Here is a 24,471-nt window from a genome sequence, read left to right as displayed (position 1 = left end):
AAGCACCAGTGTCAACGAGGTCATGGTGCCTCATACAGACAGTTTCCATAGAGCACGCTTCCAACGCTCACGTTGTGGCCACACTTTCAGGTTAAAGTAGGGATATAAGAGAATAGCTGTTTAAATAGTTAACCAATAAGCAGGAGCTCATTGGTTACCGGTAACAGTTACACACCACCTTCCAGCCCCGCTGCCAGGGAGCTGTCTGTACCATTACACAGCATCTTTTCCCTAGGGTGGACCAACCTTGACACCCTACTATCCACTGCACAGATACAACCCACCTCCCCTACTGCAGGGGAATAAAGTAATGCAAAGCTTTACACAGCATGCTGGGGCCAGGAACATTTTCCAGGAAGCAGACTCCCAGCACAGGGAGGGATCTGCTGGAAGTCAGACACTGCAGGAGGAAGGATCCCTTAATGAAAGGATGTTCTCAGCTGTAACCTTTCAGAGCCCATTCCCTCATTTTTCCAACCAGCTGACAGCACTGTCATCCGGTTTATGGACAACGGGAGGGTTGGGTGGGGAGAAGGAAGTTTCCACTTCAACAGTACATGCCGCTGGCCCAGATTCATAACACCTCTGGTCTGCCCACCCTCCTGCAGCGACATTAATATCAAGGCCAAACCCAACTTCTGTCCTCTGCACAAAGCCGGCTGGAAGCATCAGCAAGCGAGTCTCAGCATCTCATAGCCACTTTGGCAGCAGAACTGAGGAGAATGTTCACAAGGGCCCAGTACCCTCAGTAACAGCAGAAGAATAGGGATGTAAAATCCCATTTAATTGGCTAACCAATTAATATGTTGTTTAACCAGTTAACAGATTAAAGCAGAAGGTCTACTCCAGACAGACTGGAGTGGCTCCCCCCCACCTGCCACGGGGCTGGAGTGGCCCACCCCCACTGCTCCAGCTGGTCAGAGCAGCACCTGCCTGCAGCTCCCCCACTGCAGGCAAGGGTTGCTCCGGTGTCGCAGTCAGAACAGCCCCGGCCTGTGGGGTCCCTGGGCCTGCCACAGACAGAGACTGCTCGGGCCAGGCCTGCCACAGGCAGAGGCTGCACCAGCCCCCACCGTTTAACCTTCACACCGCTGCAGGAGAGGCCCTGTGATATCTTCATTGTTTTGGGCTACTGCTCTTCTCACAGCTCAAGGAGATTGTGTTCTGCTGAGCACAGTGAGGAGTTGATAAAGAGAGAAAGGAAGAGTCCTGCAACGTGGGAAGGATATTCATCTGCATGCAACTTGTTGATGCCTAGGCCACACAAACCATCCGGTGCAGGGGTCTCCAACCTTTTTAAACACAAGATCAGTATTTGAATTTAAATCAATCCAGGATCTACCTCAGACCCAAATATCCTTGTCCTACCTCTTTAGGGTTGCCAGATACTTTCACAAAAAATACCGAACATGGTGGGAAAAAATTAGTTGAGGGAAAAAAAACAAAAAAACCCATCACCACCACCACCAGGGACCAAAGTTGTTAAGCGCAAAAAAACCCAAACAAACAAAAAACAAACAAACAAACACCATCAAACCCACCCCCCCAAAAAACAACAACTCCCCCAAACACCATGAACAACTGCACACACACACAAAAACAGTCGGTATGCCCTTAAATGCCCCCCCACTCCCTGGGGAAGAATGTCCCAAGCAGCCTTCCATCCAAGAAAAACAGAAAATACCAGACATTTTACATGTCTGGTATTTTGTTTTGTTTTTAACCGGACAGAGCCCGCAAATACCGGACTCTCCGGGCCAATACTGGACACCTGGCAACCCTACACCTCTTTCCCCACCCCTTCTTTGATGCCTGGCCCTGCCCTACCTCTTCTCCAAGGCTCTGCCCTGCTTACTCTGTGGAGGGGGGTACAGGGATGGGAGAAGGGGGACACCCTGACATTAGTGGGTGTTTCTGTCTTCCCACCCTGCAGAGCAAGGAGGATGCTCCTGGGGCAGCTCCAAGACAGTGAGCAAGAGAAGCAGGGCAGTGGGGGGTGGGTGAGGGAGGGGGGAAGGGGCAGATGATACTCTTCCAGCCAAACCAGTCAGGATCCCATTAGAGGCTCCAAGATCTACCAGTAGTTCCTGATCTACTGGTTGGTCACCACCACCATCTCTGCTTATCTTTGGGTAGGTTTTCACTTCAGAGGTTACTTCTTGGGTGACTGGCATGGGGGTTTACCTAGCACAGGTATGAGCAGCCACCCTGCAAAGCACTAGTGGTGTGACAGTGTTCTCAGCCATGCTGCACTTACCTGTGTGGTTCTTTTGTGGTGTAGTGGGGGCTCCATGATTTTCCCAGTAAACTGTGGGAGGACTTGTTTGTCCTTCTGGGAAGGCTTTAAAGTATTATCAGTACTTGAGTAGTTTAACCTGCCTACTTTGCAGCGAGGCAGGGAGGGGCATAGGCTATCAGCCCAAATGAAAGCAGCATTGGGCGATTGTATGTCTTAGGATGGGCCAGATATCCCAGGGTTAAAGTACCACTACACTCAGCTCAAAGGTGGGTGTGCGTGCATGCAACCCCCAAGTAAAAGCCTGGGATAACTCTGCAGTGACATTCTCAGAGGCTCTTCCAATCCAACACTTCCAAGCAGTAAGTGAAAATTCAGGACCTAGACTAAAGAGGGAACAGGCATGTATGCACGCTGCTAACCATGTTACATGCATGTCCCTCAAGCTGTGTGGCTCTCTTGTTGGGTCAGCAGCTCTAAAGAATGGAAAGACGGCTTTTTCAAATGTGAATTTAGCGAATGAGAAACGGATGGACAGCCCTGGAGACTGTTCCTGTGCTGTGACTAATTATGACCTCAGTGTGGGCAGCAACAGCTTCCTCCACCCACATGCAAGGGTGAGAGCCTCATTCAGGCTCCAAAGCAGATTCCATCCTTGGTCTCAGACACTGCCAATAAAAGGTGCTAATTGGAACAAACTGCAACGGGACTTTATGTTACAAGAAAACCTGCCCACTGGGCACTGACCCTCAACTCATTTCACAGAGGCCAAACACTTTCGGCACCATGCAGATTTATGACTCTTAAACCAACCCAATCTCTCCTTCCTACAGCAGGATAAGAGAGGGAAGAGACTGCCTGCCAGAAGGAGAAAAGTCATCAATTCCCCATTAAAACCCCTTGGTTGATCAATCTCTTTTCCATGTGTACAGTGCTTTCCATGAAAGCACTAACTCCAGCTAAGCTCCAGGCCACAGCTCTTAGGGCCAGCAAACACGGGTACCTGGTGTCCAAGCTCGGGTGTGTGGGTGTCTGTTTATTAGGATGACTCTGAGCAGCAGAATTCACATCTGCCTAGGAACTTCCCCTAAGTTTAAGGATGTGCAGGATCAGCAGTTTTGGGCCAGCCCCATCTTTAGAATTCACACAATCGGATCTGGATTCTGTCGCAGCAAATCACAGCCCTTCAGTTTTGGGGAAATGAAATAATCCCATCCCCAACTACAACTAACTGCTCTTTCCTCACACTGCTTTAACGCAAACACAGCCCTGCTTCCTGAGAAAGTCCATCGCTGGCCATTGATCAGAGCACTGATGGGTCAGAGGCACTGAGTGAACTCAGGAAAGCTCAGCGTTCTGTTCCTTTTGCACGCTTTTTCTCTTACCTTGGAGTAGGTTTTTCCGCCCTTCAGCTCCTACAATGGGAAACACGAAAAACAGGAAAAGGAGCGATGAGCTTTACTGTGGGAACAAAGGGAAACTCATCACACTGTCAGTGCTAAATAGGCATCCAGGATTTCACCCCTCCCTGGCACTTAGGTACCACCTTGCTAGGCTCCCCTTCACAGGGGGAAGGTGGGGTGTGGATGCATGAGGGACTATTTCCAGTCAACCAGCGCAAGCACAAAGCTTCTGATCACCATTTGGAGTCCATTAATTCCTTTCACATCTCCAGGACATGACAGTCATGGAGTTATACTAATACATCTAGCTGTTGCAGATATGCCCATGACAGATGTGAGTCAGGTACTTACCTTACGCACAGATACTCGGCAGATGCAGGGATCCAGGAGACCAGTGGCAGGATTGGCACTCATTTTACACACAAAAGTGAATTTCTTCCTCCAGCGGACACAGTTCTCCTGCACTTCTTCTCTATAGGGGGGGAAAAATCATGAAAAATCAGCCTGAAAAGAAGGTACAAGCTGATCAAGCCAATCCCAGCTGCAAAACCTTCTGGCGCGAAGAGCTCTCAGATCTGCAAAGCTCCATTTGCAGGACATTCCAATCAACCTCAGTCTGAAATTATCATTCAGTTCTGGGTATTTAGGTGCCAGAGAATTCCCCGGGCCAGCAGACAGGGTCCAATCCAAGTGACACATTATTAGACAGCTCCTCTACCCTGAGCTTTAAAACAGAATTTGGGGACAATGTTCAAACATTTTCAGCTAAACATCTTAGTTGGCTGATAATCCAGTGTGGATGGGGCTAAACTCTGTTGGAATCAAGTTTAAGAACTAGTTTCTAGCCCATCTTGCTGGCTAGGCCGTGGTCACAAATTTAACCACATGCCTTACAAGGCAAGCACATTACCTATCCCATAACTCTGTTCTCATTCTAGGTTCCAACTCAGCAGCTTTAGAGCAGTGATTCTCAGGGCATGTGTCATAATTATGAGGGTTAGCCAGCAGCCTGGGGATTAAGGGGTTAACTACACCTAGCCAGGTGGAGTGACCAGTAGGAATGTAGGTGGGACTTTCAAACTGGGACAAAGGAATTTGGGTTTTTTCCTTTCTCCTTTTTCTCTCTCTGGGAGAGTCCTCTGCAGCTACAGAGAGAGACAAGCATGTCTCTCTCTCTCCAAGAAACAATTCTTCACTTTCTGTAAGTAGGGTAAAGTTTAGGTAGTTTCGTTAGGCTTTATTGTTTTAAGGGTTGGGTATGGGATCTGAGATCTGGCACTGCTTAAGAGGTGTTTGGCGTTTCTTTTTAACTAAGTTCTAGCCCATGGTGTAACTCCTCCATGAGTATATTTTATTACCTTTCCATCTGATCCTTATGCTTGCAACAGGAATATTGTTGTAATAATAAAAGTTTTCTCTTTTCTTTTTATTAACCTGGCATTGGTTACTTGTGTGTCCTGATTTTTATAATAGGAGCGAGATTTCCCAAATGATCTTTCTCCTAATCTCGTTATTAATATTTGGGTGGTGGCAGTGGAAGTTTTATTCCCAAAAATCTAGGTTTTTAAGATTTTGGGGGAAGTTTTATACCAAAGCCTGGCCCCCACTTCTGCATTTATCATGCCAGAGGGAGAAAGGAGCCATAACAGCATGCGTGCGTACCCCTGGGAAATATACAGAGGTCTTCCATCAGTTCATCTAGAGACTTGCCTAGTTCCCCAATAGGCTACATAAAAAGCACTTGTGACACCAGTACAAACTAAAACTTCATATAAGGACTTGTTTATACTGCTCTACATACAATACACTGAAAGAGAAGTACAATTGATTTTATAGTTAGATGCTAAAAATGAGAAAGCAAGCAATTTTTCAGTAATAGAGCGCTGTGACACTTTCGTGTTCAGACACAGAATGTCTGATTTTGTGAGCAAGTGGTTTTTCAATGAGGTGAAACTTGGGGATATACAAGACAAATCAATACTCCAGAAAGTGGTACATTAATTTGGAAAGGTTGAGAGACACTTAGGGGACAGAGGCTCTGCCTGTGGGAGCCCAGGAAAGGAAGCAGGGAAACAACAGACCGAAACCATGCCAGCTGAAGATCCTGTGCTATGTTCTGGGATGTATGTACTGCACCCACAACAGAGGTTGCCCAAGCCCACGAGAGAGATGGCACTGGGGAGGGGAGAACCTGTGCTCAGAGGGAGTTTGGGGATGGCGAAAGCTGCCATCCAATCCCCTACCTAATCCAAGCAACACAAGGCAAGCCAAAAGGTGTTTAAATCAAGTTACTGTAGCCTGAGCCACAGGATGGGAGAGAAATAAAGGCAAAAAGAGAATTGGCTGTATTGTAACTTACAAGGTTTTCAGAGCCAGATTCTTGCCTCTGCAAGGCCCTGAAAGGAAGCAGGGGAAGGGAAAGGGAAGGGAAGATTTGGAACAAATCCTTTCTTTGGGAAGCTGTGTGCTTGAGCATGGGAGGCCTGTTTGGATATCCCTGCAGAGAGGGTGCTTGGGGCTATTCACAACAAAGGAGCATATCTATTTATAACTCAGGCCTGCCTCGAGCCAATTAAGTTGTCAGGGTATTTGGGGGTGAGAGGCAATAAATCCTGCCATTTGTAACTATTAGTTTGCAATCTCAACACAAGGATTCTCCCCTCCACCTTCTAGCACACTGAAAAAGAGAAAGGAACCAGGGGATCACATCTATTCTGTACTTTAGTTATTAAAAGCAACCCCCATCTCCAACCACAGCATAACGCAAGATAACGAGATCAGAGGTGTGAGGAGGAAATAGCTTCAATACCAGCTCCCAAACCTCCCCAATACTGTTTCTATCTCAGGATAGTCTGACCCACACTTCAAGGTGAAGCCTAACAAGCCTCTCATTCGTGTGGCTTGTATAAACCCAGCAGGGAAATAGAATAAGATGATTACTATTAGCTCAAAAATACTTAATCCTCCCTTATATGCCCCCAAAGGGAACTGCCACATCCCCTTTTACAGATGGGAAAACAGCTAGTGATTGTCTCTAAGTCAGAGGGATTCTAGTGACTTATGTCAAGATTAGATCTGAGGAATTCCTGGTTCCCACTTCTGCGTTGAAACTGGGGATGTTAAAGTGTAACTGTGCCCGGGCTCATTGGTTAACCTTCACAGTTACATGCAGGCTCCTAGGATGTGCGGGGAGCTGGCTTAAAAACTGGCTCTCTGTGTGCACCAGCTACCAGGGAGCCTGTGTATCAGAGATATAAGAGTCAGAGGGATTGGGAGGATGGATAGGTGGAAGCCGGTGCTCGTGGGGAGCTGGCTTAAAAGCCGGCTCTGCGCACCACGTCCCGGGGAGCCGCTTGCCACCTGTGTGAGACCATATAACTGCTGAATTTTTCAGCAGTTACACGTTTACTTAATTAAATGCATTTTAACATCCCTAGCTCAAACCACTACTCCATGCTTTAGGACCAAAAGCGGCACTTCTCAGAGAGGAAGGATGGCAGAACAAGGAGCAATGGTCTCAAGTTACAGTGGGAGAGGTCTAGATTGGATATTAGGAAAAAATATTTCACTAGGAGGGTGGTGAAGCACTGGAATAGGTTACCTACAGTGGTGGTGGAATCTCCATCCCTAGAGGTTTTTAAGTCTTGGCTTGAAAAAGCCCTGGCTGGGGTGATTTATTTGGGATTGGTTCACAGCCTTGGGCAGGGGGCTGGACTTGATGACCTCCTGAGGTCTCTTCCAGCTCTATGATTCTATGAAAGGTTTCTCACAATAAAGCATCCTCAGCACCAGCCAACTTGGGAGAACTGCTGTTATATATATATATATATATTAAAAAGGGGGGGGGGGGGGGCAGGAGGGTAGAATTATTCAAAGAACTCAGACTTATGCAATGCAATTAACTTGCTCTGATGGCAGGTAGCACAAGTGCTGAGAACTCATCAAGGAAAATTCTCTGGGCATGGGATGAGAAATCAATCTAGCAGGTCAAAAATACAAATAAAATGCCATATGTGCTTCAAAGACCCAAGGGGGGCATTTGGGACTGATAGAAGCCCTGCAACATCAAGGCAGGGAGACATCCATGTTCAAAGCAGTGAATGAAAGGCCGTGTTACAACTTGAAGAATTAGGATACAGGACAAAGAGAATCCTGTCTGCCTCCGGCGAGTCACATATTGCAGTGGTTCCCAACCTTTTTTATAGCAGGGACCGGCAAACCCATTCACAAACTTTTGGCGGACCAATAACATTTTATCTGTACATTTGCAAATAATGAATATGCAAATAAAATGTTACTAGGTTGCCAATATATGTACCCCAGCTCCAGGGCCCTCATACACTCCAACCCTGACTCCTGCGCCCCCCATATTATGTTATTCAGTCCTAGCCGCTGGAGCAGTCGCCCACTTGGCAGCCTTGGCCTCGGCTGCTGGAGCAGGCGCTGCCCCCCCCGCCCACACGCAGCCTCAGCCACACACCCCAGTGTCACAGCTGGTCTCCACATGGGCCTGCTAGCCAGGCCGCACAGCAGCTGCTGGAGCTGGAACTGGGGCCACAGTGAGGCTGCCCCAATAGGGACAGCCTCACCGCAGCCCTGGCTCCAATTGCAGCACACCCAGCTGCCAACCACTCCACTCACCCTGCTGCTGTGGGTAAGTGGGCGGGAGGGGAATTCCCTTTTGGGAAACCCCAGCATATAGGGCTAATTAAAAGCTAGGTGCGTGGCCTAGGCAATGTGCCATGGCCTGGCAGGCAGGGGTTTGCGGACTGGTGGTTGGGAACCACTGACATACAGAACTGGCACACACAGTTCTGATGTGGCACACACATCAGACTTCATCTAAGGAAGTCAGAGTGCTTTAAACATTAATCCTCAGCTCCTAAGTAGATGGGCATTGTCCCATTTTACAGATGGGAAATTAAGCAATCTTTCATCCAAAATAAGTGCTTTACAGACCTTATGCAGAGCAATCACCCACCTAGAGTTGGGGCAGCCATTTTGCCTCAGCAACACTACAGATTTTCTTGCTCCTTTTCAATGGATAGAGTGTAGCAGCATGTGACTAACACACTTTGTGCAGAAACACACCAAAGCCTGAACTTGGACCCTAAAGGCAGGTCAAAATTAGGAATGGGTTTTCATTCTATTTGGGTTTAATAATTTCTTGGTACCATTAAATCTGTAATTTCTTAAATAGTGGCACTCACCAGTCCAAACATTTTGAATGACTATACTTTAGTGCGTCAGCATTCACAGACCTGTTAGAAGCCTCAGATGTTTTCCTTTGGCAAGATTTGCTGTTAAAATGTACAGATTGGTTTTCTTACATATAATTTGTATTTGTCACTCAGTAGTGGAATGATGAAAATGAACCAACTCCAGCATTAACATTCAAGAAGGAGATGCTGACAAACTCTTGAGGGGACTTAGTTCAAAAAGTGGTACCTGTATTGACTGGGTTTCAAGGAACTGTTATACAATACTAAATATTCATTAGCCGTATTAACTGTGTTGCAGATTGGTCCTGCCACTGGCTAAAGTTATACTACCTATTAATTGAACTGTGTGTTCTGTAGTTAACATTTTTACCATGTTGCACTACACAACTGAACAATGGGAATCGAGAAAAAAATAGGTTTTTGGGTTTGGAAAAAGCGATGTGTAATTATGGAAAAGGCCAATGTTGGAAGGTTAGAAAGCGCCCTTATCATTCATTAGAAGGGAGACAGTAAGAGGCAGAGTGAAAGGGTAAATCTGAATTATTTTGGAGAAGACTAGTTTTAAACAGCTCAGATAGGCGGGTGTTTGATGAAGTGGTAGACCTTGCCTGCAAGACTGCTGGTGTTAAGTTATCATTGGTCAGATAATTTCAGGGAGCACATTTTAAAGGCGGCTTTGAATGGAGCCCAGTTTTGTATTTAGCTCTGGGATACTCCCAGGGGTACAATTAGAAAATATCGCACACAAAAACCAGTGAAGTGGTAGGAATGTGGTAAGGAGATGAGGAGGGAGGCGTCTCTCTCAATTCATGCAAAACTAAGCCTAAAAAAAGAGGTGTCCAATTTTAAACCTTACTCTATACTTGGAGACAGAAATAGATCAGACCAATGCCTGTACATAGGTACAGACACACCACTGGGTCTTTAGAGGTTTTATTTTAGTAGCTGAACAGAGTCAGTTTTATAACCTGTATATACTTAGTTTTGAAAGAGTAATTACAGCATTCTCACAAGAGAAATCAAACCATATAGTAAGTGCCAGTTCTTTGCAGAATGTGTGGAAGGCCTGAGTCTAAAGAAAGAGCTTCTTTAGAGACCTCACATTTCCAACTTGCCCATTTAATAAATCCCTGACTCGCTGGATAGATAGAGGGATGGACTTCGGCATCCTTCCTGCCAATGGGCTGCCTCATTTAGAGCCATGGTGCAATATGACAAAGGGGTGCACTGTGTGGTGACATACAGTGAGATCCCAGCAACTTAACAGCAAGTCAGGACATATAAGCGGGCAAGGTGCTAATGAGATCTCAAAGGTTCTTGTCTGTGGTCCAGCCCTCGGATAGACTTTACCTACCTAGGGGCTTAGAGTTGCAAAGTGTTTCAGATTCTGGGGTATGGATGACAAGTTCAGCTGACTTACATGTTGACCAAGCACAGAACAGCACTATTATAGCAAGCCACAAGACCAGCCATGACTGTAAGATGGCTAAAAAGGACATTCAGAAAGTATCAGTCAGAAAGGGCAATGTGTGAAATAAATGCTGTCTTTGTACCAATGAAGTCTGTCATCTGATGGAATGGATTTTACCCATGAAAGCTCATGACCTAATAAAATTGATAGTTTTTAAGGTGACCCAGGACTGCTAGTTGATGCTGGGATTCAGAGGAGAGGATTTTTACCCTGTCGGACTTTTGATTATTAAAGAAAAAATCAGTTTCTCATTAACTTGAATCCTGAAGGAGTAAGTACTGTGACAGACCCAGGACAGCGGGCTACAGTAGTTTGTGGAGGGCAGAGATGCCAGGAGCTGGGTGAATGGCTTTCTGTTTCCTGAGTGAACTGCCAGAAACTGCTGCCACGTAATCAAGGCAGGCAGGCAGACACCTGAGGCTAATTGAGAGTGTGCCTGAAGCAGTAGCTACAGCCAATGACGTAGCTACAGCCAATGAAGGCCTGTTGCACTACTTTAAAAGGTTTCCCCTCAGCCATGACTGTAAGATGGCTAAAAGGACATTCAGAAAATATCAGGTATGGGAAGGGGAAGGAGAAGAGTGAAGGACTGAGAGGAAGAAGTGTGTGGCTGGAGAGCTGAGACCTGAGAAAGGAAAGAGTGAGCTGAAGCAGGAAAGATTTGCTCAGGTACCAGGGAGAAGGTAGTAGGGGAGCATTTGGGGAAGTAGCCCAGGCAAAAGGCTGCTGTATTGGAGCTAGAGGAAAAACCCTATCAGTGGCTGCTACCTAGGGTCCCTGGGCAGGAAACCAGAATAGTGGGAGGGCCTGGGTTCTCCACAGCATTCCCCACACCACTAAAAAAGGTCTGTTCCTGAAAAGGGAGGTCAGGATTATGGAAGGGGTTTACTTCAATCCTTTAACTTTGCCAATGATGAGAATGGCTCAGTAAGCTGTGACCCTGGCCTCTAGAAAAGATAAGAGGCAGTGTGGATGGTCTCAGCAAGCCTTGGAGACATACAATAACTGTCTAAAAGCGCATGACCCACAGGGCATGGCCGATGCTTTGCCATAGTACATTGCTACTGAAAGCAGTCATCCCCTTTAATTTTCCACAATTATTATTCTATGGTATTGTTGGGAAGTGTTAGAATGTTATTTTCCTGCACAAAAATTTAAGAAAGATAGCTTATGACAGACATATCAATAGTGAAACACGTTTTGCACTAAATTGTCAGAAGCCTTACACTTAAAAGCAGAAATAGCAGAAAGCCAACTATTACAATGTTAAAGTTAGATATTGTGTGTCAATATTTCTCCCGTGAGCAGGGTTCCTTATTTAGTGCTCTCACTTTCCAAGCTTAGGAGCAGATCTTTATCATATGTGATGCTCAGTCAATAGTATCCCCTTGTGATTGATCCCGGTTTGAAAACTCTAAGATGCGTATCTGTGTCAGGTCCTCTGATCAGCACTAACCTGCTTGCATGCCCACAGCAGATGGTACTCTGTGCCCTAGTTACTGGTTCCTCACTTCATTCAGTGATACTCCAGTGAGCGCCCTGCAAACAGCGCCCTTCCAGTGCCAAGTCAGATCAAGCTAGTGACACTGCTTTAAAGAGGTCAGCCAGCCAATTCCAGCTCAGATTCCTATAATAAATGTGACTGGTTAGAGCAGTCACTGTATCGTTTGCCACCTTAAGTTTTCTCCTCCCATTTCTCTTCCTCTGGAGCGGAGATGGCTGACATGGCAAGAACAAGAAAGCTAGGACAAAGGCATTCCCCAGGGCTAAAAGGAAAAATCTGCTGAGTTTCAGGAGCTATTCATGGAGGCCAATGCTTACACTTATATCCTTCACAATTTCACTATAAGGCTAAAAATGGAGACAGAAGATGCTGTTACAGACACTTTCAAAATCTGTACAGTAGATGGGACCCAACCATATCCTGTTAACCATGCTAAATCCTGAGACAGTCCAAGGTTTTAATCTGTTTCAGGGACATGGTTAGGTCCTATCTATGCGCTGGCATATAATGAGGGAATGTGGCAAGGCAGTAAATATTGTTCTCTATTTTCCCTGATTCAGTTTATAACCCATGAGCAGCTCTGGAAATAATTTTTAGGAATTACAGTAAAGTCTCGGTTATCCGACCTAAACGGGACCGGAGGATGGTCGGATAACCGGAAGTGTCCAGTAGGGATAGCGCTGGCTCGTGGCGGAGGGGCGGGAGCGGAGCAGCATTCACAGCGGCAGTGGCGGCGGCTGGGGGGGGGGGCCTCCCAGGAGAGCTCCACTTTTTGTCTCGGGGCAGTTGGTGCGCGCACTGCCCCCTCCCCAGCGGATTCTGGATGCTGCATCCTCGTGAGGGGCCACGTCCTCCCCCTTCCTCTTCCTCCCTCCTCTCCCAGGCCTCCCGGACGTCCCAAAGGCCCCGGCATTCCTGCCTCTCAAGCCCAGTGGCGGCCCCTCCCCTCATCACACATCTCCTCTCCTTCCCTTCCTGCCTCAGCCCGGACTCCCCACTTGCTCTGGCCGGGAGCTGGGCTCGCTCCACAGGGGGGCAACTCCCTCCCTTTCCCCCCCCAGCCCACAAAGTTTTGGGAGGAGTAAGCGGGTCCGGGCCCGCTCCTAAAAGCATCTTCTCCCTTCCTCTTCTTCCCTCCTCCCCCGGGCCACTCGGGCATGCTCAAGGCACTGGCGCTCTTGCCTCTCCTCAGCCCGGTGGCGGTCCCTCCCCTTGCCACACATTCTCCCTCCCCTTCCTTTCCTGCCTTGGCCCGGACTCCGCGCTTGCTCTGGCTGGGAGCCGGGCTCGCTCCCAGCCCGCAAAGTTTTGGGAGCAGATCCAGGCCAGCTTCTAAAAGCAGAGCCACTAACGCAGCAGGACAGCCAGGATCAGGCCTAGCATACCTGAACACCAGGCGAGCCCGCAGCGCGGGTGTGAGCTGCCCCAGACATGGGGTGGGGAGGTAAGGTTGCCAAGCCCACGCTGTGTGCCGGACTGAGGGGAGCCCCCGCAGACCTGCCAACCAGAGCTCCTGCCCAGCCCTGGAAAAAGGGAAAGCAAGGCCATTGGGGTATGAAGTGTCCCTGGAGCCCCTTGCCATCACGTGACAGGCAGCACCGTTGGATAAAACGGAAGGTCGGATAACCAGGACTTTACTGTAATAAGGTCTCATAGTACAATGGTGTCAACAGCGGCCAAATGCACAGGCAAGATATTTACTTGACCTCTACATTTACAATTGTCCTACAGCTTTCAAATACTAGGCCTTGTTACAAACTGAGTGAAAGTTTTGTACTATGGATGCACCCCCAGCTGATTTCACATTTATCTTGACTGTTGTGTTCTTTAAAAAGTGTCTCTGAATATGTAAAAGAAGGCCAGTGTCCTGGATTAGGCCCTTGGTGGTTGAGAGTTAGGTTCCATAGGCAAAAGGTAGTCCAGACAGTGACTACAGGGGCATGACTTTACTACAGCCATTGTAAGAGGGAACCCTGTAACCCTGATGCTCAGTTATCTGGTTCCTCTGCAGCCTATCAGCAAGTAGCGGAGGTTGAAACCCCCTTTCCCACTGCAGAGCAGCCTGCACACACCTGAATCAGCTGCAATGTACTTAGATGAAGATGTATTATAACTATAAAGCTTCCGAGAGGTAGTCAAGTTAGTCTAACAGGAAAAACTTAAAAAACAAATAGTCTAGTAGCACCTTAAAGACAAACAAAACATGTAAATGGTATCATGAGCTTTCATGGGCACAACTCACTTCTTTTGTGCCCACGAAAGCTCATACCACCATCTACATGTTTTGTTAATCTTTATGTGCTGCTAGACTATTTGTAGGTTTAAGTTATAACTATAAAATGTACAAAAAAATCCCAGCCACTTTGTCTGTCAGAAGCTATATTTATTGTTAGACTTGCTGCTGTACCAAATGGAGAAAGTGGCCATTAACATACCAAAGTAATCAAGCATCCTCTCCATCCCAGACACACTCACCACCCAGCCAGCTTTTAACTCCAGAGATATTTCTTAGAGAAAACTGTCAATTAACACTGATTAGCTTGCCTCTTTCACCCTACATGGCCAGCTCCTCAAACCCAACCTCTTCATAGAGCGGCTACGATAACACCCGAAGATGAATTCTAGTTGAGTAGCTGCACCCACCTCATTGGTTTCTCATCCCAGAGCCTAAATCTGCAGTTCTGTCTCTGTGCAGTTTGCTTCATCTCCTTGCACATACGACATTTATACTTTTCAGGGCAAATATTTCCACGTGCATGTATAGAATTCTCACTGTTGTACCTCCAGATAATTTTTGCCATGTTGCTGTTTCTGCTGCATTTACTATGCCTCCAACTTCTGGATAAAATCCAATCAATTATGTTCGTTAACCAGATTGGCTCTCCCAGGGCTTGCTGCACAGATACCATATACAGGACCTATGACTAAAAACTAACATGTACACCTGGAGCATTACAGGACAGGAGGAATTCCCTCCTTTTATTGCACAGATTTCTTCATCAGGAATGAAACTTTTCTGGGGATCATGGGTTGAAGTGGGCAGTTTTTCCTCCAAAAAATGTTCATGTCTGGGAAGAGGTGATGAGTGGAAGAAGGCAAGGTATGGCCAACAATTTTTTAAGGCTTTCGGACAAACTTTCACTGAACTTTCTAAGAGTCTGAGAGATGCCACTGACTAGTGAAAACAATGGACCCAGGATGTGTTAAGAAATGTAAGGTGATGAAGCCCAGAATACAGAAACATGTATGCGTCTAAATAGTAAGTCATTTAAATTCAAAGCTTGTCTGGCTTGGACAGAAAGTATGATAGTTAACAAACACACTGAAATCATTCAGTTATGACTGAGCTTACATCACTCATCAGAACAATAGCCAAGTGTCAGCTGTTCACATCTATATGCTTATCTGAAAACGCCAGTGTTCTCAGAACAACAAGAGCTGGCTGTTATTGGCTAGATGTTAACAGCTATGGTGGAAAGAGAATGGCTCAGAGACAGATGATGTAAACCCTGGATACTCAGAAGACTCAGTAAGCAAATGTTTGTTGTTTGATACAAGCAGTATTTGGGTGTTCCACAATACATGTTTTAAGTAAATAGCTCACTCGTACGGGTCACCACATCCACCCACTCTCAAAACTCATTCTCTCATGAATTCCCAAACCCACTTAGTCCTGCAGCATGTGTAGTCACTGACATGCCTACTCACATCCCCACCCCATCCATTCAGGCACTCATGTTAATGCCAGACTATAAATGCCTTTTCTTTAAGGCAACTTGCCCCCAGACAATACAAAGGCAACCTCAATCAGCTACAATGGTCCTTTCGGAATCAAGGCGAATTATATAAAGTATGAAAAATACATTTTAAAAGTGCTTTACAGACGTTACTTCTTCCCAATCCCTGGAATAGTTCTATTTCTTCGGCTGTTCAATGGGATTTAAAAGGATACTTAAGAAGGAAGCCAGCTTTGATCTTCTGCTATTTAAATGAGCAGAACAGTCTGGGTTATGCTCATTTAACTAGAGAAGGGATGACCCACGAATAAAGTTTAGTGGAAACTGAATAGGAAAGAAGTTATCTAAGGGAACTGAAGTGACAGCTGAGAAAATGATGGACAACAATTAGGACCAAACTTCTCTGTAGAATCAGACAGGGTGAGCAGTGCCAGGGCTGGGAAAGGCAGGTGAAGGAAAAGACTAGAGCAGAAGGCAACAGAATCAGTGAGAGGTCAGAACATGGCACAGCACAGATTGAGAAATCCCTTGGAAAAGTAAGGCAGCACTTAGTTCTGCCATTGCACTGCGTAGGCAGGGGGCTGCTTTACTGCCTCAAGATTGAGTTTTCATATTTAAATAAAATTAAGTATGGCATTTCATTGCCAATTACTATTTTCTACAGCAGTCATTAGTTCTGATGGGGATAGATTGTTGCAAGACAGAGAAGTGATATTTCTAAGAGGCTATTTGAGATTGCAGTTACAGTTAATAGTAAAGGGAACTCCAGGGCAGCCACCCTTAGTTATGAATATATACATACAGAGTTTCTAATGGTATTTTAGCAGATACTTGGAAGAAAATAACAGTACACTTCATAGGATATCGCATAGTCGTTCTACAAGCTCCAAACACCCTTAACATACACTGCGGCACATTCTGTGTCTCTTAAGGTCAGGGGTACAAACTGTAACTACATAGCTTCAACTGCTCATAGCAACTAGGAACTAAAACAGCTGAAAATAAATCTGCTGAAAGTAAATCAGCTTAGAAGAAGTGAAATATGCTAAAACTAACAGATGTACCCAGTGTTGTTTGGGGCCTTAATTTTTTTTAAAAAAGGAAAAGGAAAAGTGTACATGCTTTATTGAAATGACTATTTTTTTAAAAAAGTTATTTTTATGAAGTTAATTTTTATGTTGGATTTCTTTAAAAAGGGATATTAAAATTTGTCCAATTGACTTTTTTAGCAATTTCTTTACAATGGGAATTTCCTCTAGTGTGTGTTTTTTCTTATTTGATATGTTTTAACAAAAAAGGGCTTGGCTGCTCTTACCACTAGGGATATACGTAACTAGTCAACTAGCCAATAAGCCTAGTTTCAGAGGGGTAGCCATGTTAGTCTGTAACTGAAAAAACTTTTTAAAATGTTATTTAAGTTTTTTTGATAAGCCTAGGCTAATCGGGTAGTCGAGTCACTACTTAACTAGTTGCTCTCCCCCCTCCTTGCTGTCTCTATCAGAGGCAGAAAGGGAGAGGGGAACAGGAGCTGGTGGGAGCTGTCTTAAAAGCCAGTTCCCCTGAGCACTGTCTCCACAGGGGGGTGAGGTGGAACAGAGGCTCAGTGGGGGACTGGGTATGAGCTGGGACTCAGCCATCCCGGCTTGTGCCTGGTCCCAGATGCTGCACCTCTGCTTTTTAAATGTAGTAAGAGCCACCAGGCTGGGAGCTAACCTCACTGTGGCTCTGCAGTTTCCCCCCTTATTGACTAATTGAGCAGCTGATGGAAATTCCATGGACTACCAGATTAACTGACTAGACCAAATTTAACATCCTTACTTACTATATTTAAAAAACAGAGGCGCAGAAGGTCCTCCGCTGTGCCTCTGCCTCCCTTGCCCCCCCCCCCCCCCCGAGGAGATGGTGCTGCAGGGGAACTGGCTTTTAAGTCAGTTCTCGCCAGCACCAGTTCCTGGTCCCACACCTGCTGCTTCTGTTAAGTGCTTATAAGCCTCTCTAGAAGCACAAAACATCTATTGGGATTTAAGGGGAGACAGAGATTTTCAGGACTCAAGTTCTCTGATTTATCAAGGTCAGTTTTAATTCTAATCCTGTCCTCCCATAGTGCTTGCAACTCCTCTGAAGCTGGTGTCATGCACAAATTTTATAAGCACAGTCTCCACTCCATTATCCAAGTCATTAATGAAAATATGACACACAACAGCAGGAAAAGACAAAGGTCACAGGGGTGGGTGGGAAGGATGAAGGCTGTAACTGAAGACAGATATAAAAAAATCACCAAAGACTACCACAAAGTAAAAATACAAACCCAAGGTCTTACAGCCACATGTACAGAAACAATGTGAAATGCTTTTGGCCATTGGCCAGGAATACATGCCGGAAGGAGAAATAGCAAAAGAATAGAAGTCAGTCAAACCAAGCTCTTGCTGCAGTCCCAGTGAAGATACGACTAACCAGAGATGCTGGATGGATGACAATTACTGAGATGCAATTCTATACAAATATGTACATTAACCACTGGTAAATACACCTTTTAGAACTCTGATCACCATCTCTTGAAACACTACCCCTTCTCCCTCTCCCATTGTTCTGACAGCTAACACAGCTCCAACCAGTGTAAGAATTTGCCTACTGTGCTCCCAAACCAAGTTCTTCTATAAGCAAATCCAGATGGACTATGGTGAGGAGAGAAAGGAATTAGGGTCTTTGCTGCAGAGTTAATTCCAGTGACTGGCGCACAGGTCTCATCACCCAGATTGGTCTAGCATAGGTGTGCACAGCCGTGCTGTAAAACCTCATGTGAGATACTGCGTCCTCACTGGTGCTGCATACACCTGTGTTTCTAGGACTTCTGGGGGGGGTATATCCCATGTCCATCTTCTCAGTGAATTGTGCATAAACCTGTCTGTCCTTCTGGGCAAATGCTAGTAGGCACTGGAGGACTACAGCACTTGAATTACTTATCTTGTGCCCTCACTGCAAAATGGGATTTTCCTATCTGAGTGAAAGGTGCACCCAAGCTCTAGCCTATTCCTAGCACCCAAGCCACCTAACCAAAGTTTAAAGCACCAAACTTGGGTGAAAAGGGTTTGGGGTAAGGATGGTAAGAGGTGGGTAATCCACTAATCAATAAAATTTTTATCCACTACACGATTAATCGATAAGGAAAGCCTTCCTCAGTCCTGGCACAGGCAACCTGATAGAGAGGCAGCAGCACAGGATGGCAGAGGGCTCCCTGGGAGTAGGGCCAGGAGCACACTGGTTACACGATTATTCAATTAATTGAATCTAACATCCCTATTTAATATGGACAAAGTGGATTAAATCTCAGTTTTCAGAGCAGATCTTCTATTAGCAATGCCGATCTCCCAGGTCTCCAAACTGTACAGATTATTTAGTTAGGATTAGCAATGAACAGCTCAGACATTAAGTTTGTGGAATGAATAAAAAGTTTCCTAAATACAGGCATCACTTGGAGACCCTCTAGGGGTGAGTTGGCCTTGCTGACTAAACCCAGCTCCTGCTTAAGAAAGGCTGCACAGCAGAATCCAACAGAGGGAAAAAACGTGATCATATTCCTATTGTGCAGTGTACAAGATGTTGCTGTTAACGTGCCAAATATACAAGTAAAATTCGCTGTGCACAAACAGACCTCCAAAATGAAGAAAAACAAGACTCATACAAGCAAAAGGCCAAGTTCACCTCTGGTGTAATTCCACCAACATAACAGGTTTTATCAGCCACTGATTTGGCTCAAGTCTTTAATGCAGGAATTATCAGCATAATGAACCTGAAATCAAACCCAATGTTATTACAAGCAGCCCAGATTATCCAAGAGGGAACACCCTGACCATGCCTGGACATATTCCTCATGAGTCACTTCCAGATGTTGCCCAAGTGCACATCAGTCAGAGTTCACACCAAAGAGAAGCATTTCCAGTTAGTGGCACGCTTTTACTCCATCCCAGTGGTTTTTTTGCGATGGTACCTATTTTCCCTGCATTCCCTTTGGGTGTTCAGGCACCTCTCTTCCTGGGGCAGCTGGGCGCCCGACGGAAGCCTGCTCAGGACACGCGGCTCTTCAAGGGGCCGCCACAACGGCATTTCGGCCCCCTTGAGTGGCTATTTTTTCCTTCAACAACTGCCCGCTCTCCCCTCCCCCCCCCCCCGGTTTCAGATAGTCCCTCCCTATCCTGAGGCTCATTTCTGAGGGAAGGCAGCATCCAGACTTTCCCTCTGCTTCCATGTAAACTTGATAAGTCTCCAAGCACATATGGTAAGTCATTCACAACATTCATGTCTCTGAGGCTGATCTTTGAAGCAAACAGCATAGACAAGGTGTATCATGCTTCTCACTCTAATGCCAGAGCAAGAGGTGCACAGCTTTTCACTCTAATACAAGAGCAAGAGGGCATTCAATGAAAGGCTGCAAATCTATAGCCAACAAGCAGAAAAACTTTTTCCACACAACATATAATGAACGTGTGGAACTCATTAACACAAGGGACAGCATTGAAGTTATGACACAGTATTAATCTTCAAAAAAGGATTGTACATTTATACACATGAAGCCATTCGGTGTTACTGCAGTACAAATGAAAAGATAAAGGCCTTCCTTCATGCTTCGGGGCGTAAAGCAATCTCACTGATAGGGATGTAAGAAACTAGTTGACTATCTGCTAAGCAAAAGTCACTCCCTCCCCCCTCAGAGCAAGGAAGCAAGGGGGGGGGGGGGGGAGAGCAGGAGCTGGTGCTGGGAGGGAGGGAGCCAGCTTAAAAGTTGGTTCCCCCCAGCACAATCTTCGGGGGGCAGAGAAGGCAGAGGCACAGCAGGGTCTGAAGCAGTCCCACTCACACTAGTTATCACAGTAGAATAGTGATAGAAATGTAGCCGTGTTAGTCTGAAACAAAATACAGGACTATGTAGCACTTTAAAGACTAACAAGATGGTTTATTAGATGATGAGCTTTCGTGGGCCAGACCCACTTCCTCAGATCAAATAGTGGAAGAAAATAGTCACAGCCATATATTTGTATCCTTTGGTATATATGGCTGTGACTATTTTCTTCCACTATTTGATCTGAGGAAGTGGGTCTGGCCCACGAAAGCTCATCATCAAATAAACCATCTTGTTAGTCTTTAAAGTGCTACATAGTCCTGTATTTTGTTTTAGTTATCACAGTGGCGTTTCAGCCTTTGAAATGAAGCAAGGGCCCCGCAGGGCTATCACAAACAGGGGCTGCTGGACTCAGCGCAAGCCAAGACCAAGCAGTCCCAGGTTGCGCTGGTCCCAGACGCTGCACCTCTGCATTTTAAAATGTAGTAAGAGTCCAAGGGCTCTTACTACATTTAAAATGCAGAGCCGCAGTGTGGGTGGCTCCTGGAGCTACCCAGCTACAGCTCTGCAGAGCAGCCCTTATCGACTCAAGTAAATAGATACAAACTGTATTGACTATATGATTAGCTAGGTAACTGCAATTTAATGTTCTTACTCACTGATGCTAATTAGGAAGGCTATTTGCCTATGGACATGTGATTCTATAACTGCCTACAGTGAAATTCTTGAAAGTTTCTACGAAGCAGTTGGCAGCGGTCACTGTTGGAATCTGAATACCTGACCTGGCAGGCCCTGGTGTGACCTCGTACATGCAGTTCCTGCATTCCTAGCCTAGCTATTGCATAATTCTAGTACTGAGGAACACTAGGAATGGCCTGGAAAGATGGATGCAAGCACCTTAAATTCCACCCCTGAACTTAGCATGACACAAAGATGGATCAGGAGAAGTACAAAGAAAACAAAGGGGAGAAGTAGGAGAGCAAGAAACCCGCCAGAATAAGGAGAAAAGTGACTGGTAGGATGAAGAAAAAAGGCCAAAGGGAAGCAGGGTCACATCTACCAACTCCCTCAGCACCCCTGGATGCATTAAATCTGGCCCTATTAATTTGTATATGTTCAACTTTTCTGAATAGTTCTTAACCTGTTCTTTCTCCACTGGGGGCTGCCTACCTCCTTCCCATACTGTGTTGTCTAGTGCAGTAGCCTGGGAGCTGATCTTGTCTGTGACAACAGAGGAAACGAACACATTGAGTACTTCAGCTTTTCCCATGTCATCTGTCACTAGCTTACCTCCCTTATCCAGTAAGGGTCCCACACCTTCCCTGACCACTCTCTTATTAGAGATGTAAGAGACTAGTTTATTCCCGCCCCTAGCTGCCTCTGTATCAGAAGCAGCAAGGGGGAGGAGCAGGAGCCAGTGCTGGACGGAGCCAGCCTAAAAGCCAGTTCCCCCCAGCTGTGTGCGAGGGGGGGCAGAGGAGGCAGAGGCACAGTTGCTTGCACCAACTCATCTGACTGCTGTGCCTCTGCTTTTGAAATGTAGTAAGAGCCACACTCATTTAAAAGGCGGAGGCACGGCCAGGATAGCGAGCTCTCTGTCCCACCTGGCATCGACTAATTTGAGTAGCTGATTAATCAAAATTTAACATTCCTATCTCCATAATATAATATAATGTGTTAATAATCATAATACATGTGTGTTAAGCTATACAACTGCTTAAGTAAGTGTGTGTAAATAGTGTATTCTGGTTAGCAAAAAGCAGCACCAAATTTAGTGGAAAAGCTATTTAGTTACAAATCAATATTTTAAATGTTTACGAAGCCATAAGAAACAACATATCTAAGACAACAGCTAAAGAGTACAAATGCAAAACAAGATTAAAGTTGATTTAAATCAATCCATCCTGAAGTGAACCCACTGAAAATCCTGTGCCCGAGTCTTTCCATTTTTCTGCCCACCTTCCAATCCCAAAGACCCTTACACCCTTTCTTGTTGTGCTGTAGCTGCAGCCATTGCCCAAGTCCTAGAAATTCAACCCTAGTGCTAAAGATCTAACTGAAAAGCTCTAGAAGGCTCTTCAGGCTTCATTTTAGTCTCTGAACCTTGCAACAATTTTACCCACAAAATATATTCCAGCTACAGAACTAATATGAGGGTGTGTGTCAGACATCAAGCTTCTTCCTCCTACAGTGCAAGCACAACGGAGCATTTGGGCTGAGAGGTAGGGGGCTCTCTATTGATTAAAGCAGAGTTATTCACTGATCAGACTCCCATTGGAAAGCTGCTACTGAAATCTTTGTGTGTTGTTTCTTCTGAAGTTTTATTCTGAAAATAGAAGTGATATGTTTAATCTTCCTGCAATACAAACCCCAAACTCACTTCCACTCTATTTTCGGAGACAACTTCCTGTTGATTCAATGGCTACAGAAAAGCTACCACCAATCCTAGTCCGTCTTTAGGCAGCAGAGAAGAGCCAGATTATTTTAGAGCATGGCAAGTGTGCATCTTTTACCCTCAGCACAGCCATCACCCTTCCATTTAGCTGCAGGGCCAGGAGACAAAGCTTAAGGCAGTCTCTGTTCCCTGGCAAATGGAGCATCTGACTTCAGTCCCTTGCCCCTCAGCCCACTTGGGCAATGGGCATGTGACAGAAGTCCCAGAGACACTTAGAGTGAAGAATCATTCACTTGTAAGATGCTTTAGACCAGGGGTGGGGATAGGGGGCTGCTGACCCACAGAAAAATCAGTCATGGGCCTCACACAAGTGAGAAGCCCCTCCCCCCCCCAAAAAAAAACTACACCTCACTGGCATGGCCATTTAGGAGAAGGAGAAAGACACTCCCCACATTACCCTCACACACCAGAGCCCAATGGGGCCCAAGCTAGTAGATTTTGTGTGCTCAAGTCCCACAGTAGGTGCAGGCTCCCCAGTGCTGGGATGGGGGGGAAGCCCTGAGCCTTGGGGGCTGTATCCAGGCAACCTGGAGGCCACAACCAGGCCCTGGGCTCAAGGTTCCCTGTCCCTGCTTTAGAAACTTGGCTGCCTGCATTTTGTGCTACTCAGAGATATGACAGAAGAGTAAGAGGCAAAATGTTTTTTGACATTTATTTTTACCAAATGGTACTCCTCAAAGAAAGCCTTCTAGCTTCTGATGGTGGTTTCAAGAGAGTTTCAGGGCAAGAGATCCACGATGGCGGGAGGCTGCCTCTTTAGCAGCTCAGCTTCAGAAATCCTACTTAAAGCTTCAGCTCTTCTTTATTTCTGCTCTGCTAGGACACTTTATCCTATCACAACCTTCTTTAAGGGCAACAGCCCTGCAGAACCAATCTACAATGGATGTTCATTTGTTCACATTCCCACCTGCACAACCCAGCAAAAGGTTCTTTCTCAGAGCGACTGTTGCAACCAAGACAATCTCCTGGGATAGGGGAGTTTTACTAACTCTGCTTGCACACCTAGAATTTGCAGGGTGTGTAGATTAAACCATAGTAGCACTTCAATTGAATGCAGAAGGAACGCATGGATTTCACAGTCAGTGTTGTGTGCAATCAGGATGCGCCCCACTTCATGTGCCCTTGCTTCACATGCACGTCACTTAAGTAATAATGGTGGGGAAAAAAACTACACAGATGGAAACCTGCAGCATCTGGCAACCCTGCCCATGGGCAATGGTAAACAAAATTCATCACAGCCACATGCAGAACTCCAATGGGCCATGTCACCCACTACTGGCCTCGCTTATTCCCTCTGCAGACTAATACAGGACCCTCCCTGACAAGGCCTCCTCTCACCCAGAGTATTGATAAATGCAGCCACAATGAAGCATGACTTCATACTTTCCCAGCTCAGGAAAGCATCCATGCCAGGCCCAGAATGCTTGTGCTATGGCATATCAAGACCATCCTGTCTCCCCAATACGGCAGCTTCTTACCAGATCTCAAGTCTCCTTGTGCTTCCTTTTCATTCTTCCCCCTCACTTCCATATTCTCTCTCGCTTCCCTCATCTTCTCTCAGCTAGGCCATACCTACCCATCTAGAAGGGGTGCCCCCCCCAAACCA

General features: G+C 46.0%; 1 protein-coding gene across 1 annotated transcript in view; it reads right to left on the bottom strand.

Moving 5' to 3' along the window:
• The window catches only part of EEIG1 (estrogen-induced osteoclastogenesis regulator 1), a 60,395-nt gene that overhangs the window by 14,144 nt on the left and 21,780 nt on the right, over positions 1-24,471 (bottom strand). Inside the window, exons 3-4 of the mRNA XM_006136328.3 lie at positions 3,991-4,111; positions 3,622-3,651 (exon numbers count right to left, since the gene is read on the bottom strand). Coding sequence (XP_006136390.1) covers positions 3,622-3,651; positions 3,991-4,111 — 151 coding nt within the window. The remainder of the gene's footprint in view (positions 1-3,621; positions 3,652-3,990; positions 4,112-24,471) is intronic.

The sequence above is a fragment of the Pelodiscus sinensis genome, chromosome 23, assembly GCF_052426305.1.
Source record: "Pelodiscus sinensis isolate ZL-2025 chromosome 23, ASM5242630v1, whole genome shotgun sequence".
Classification (NCBI taxonomy): domain Eukaryota; kingdom Metazoa; phylum Chordata; order Testudines; family Trionychidae; genus Pelodiscus; species Pelodiscus sinensis.
This window is presented reverse-complemented; position numbering and strand designations above follow the sequence as displayed.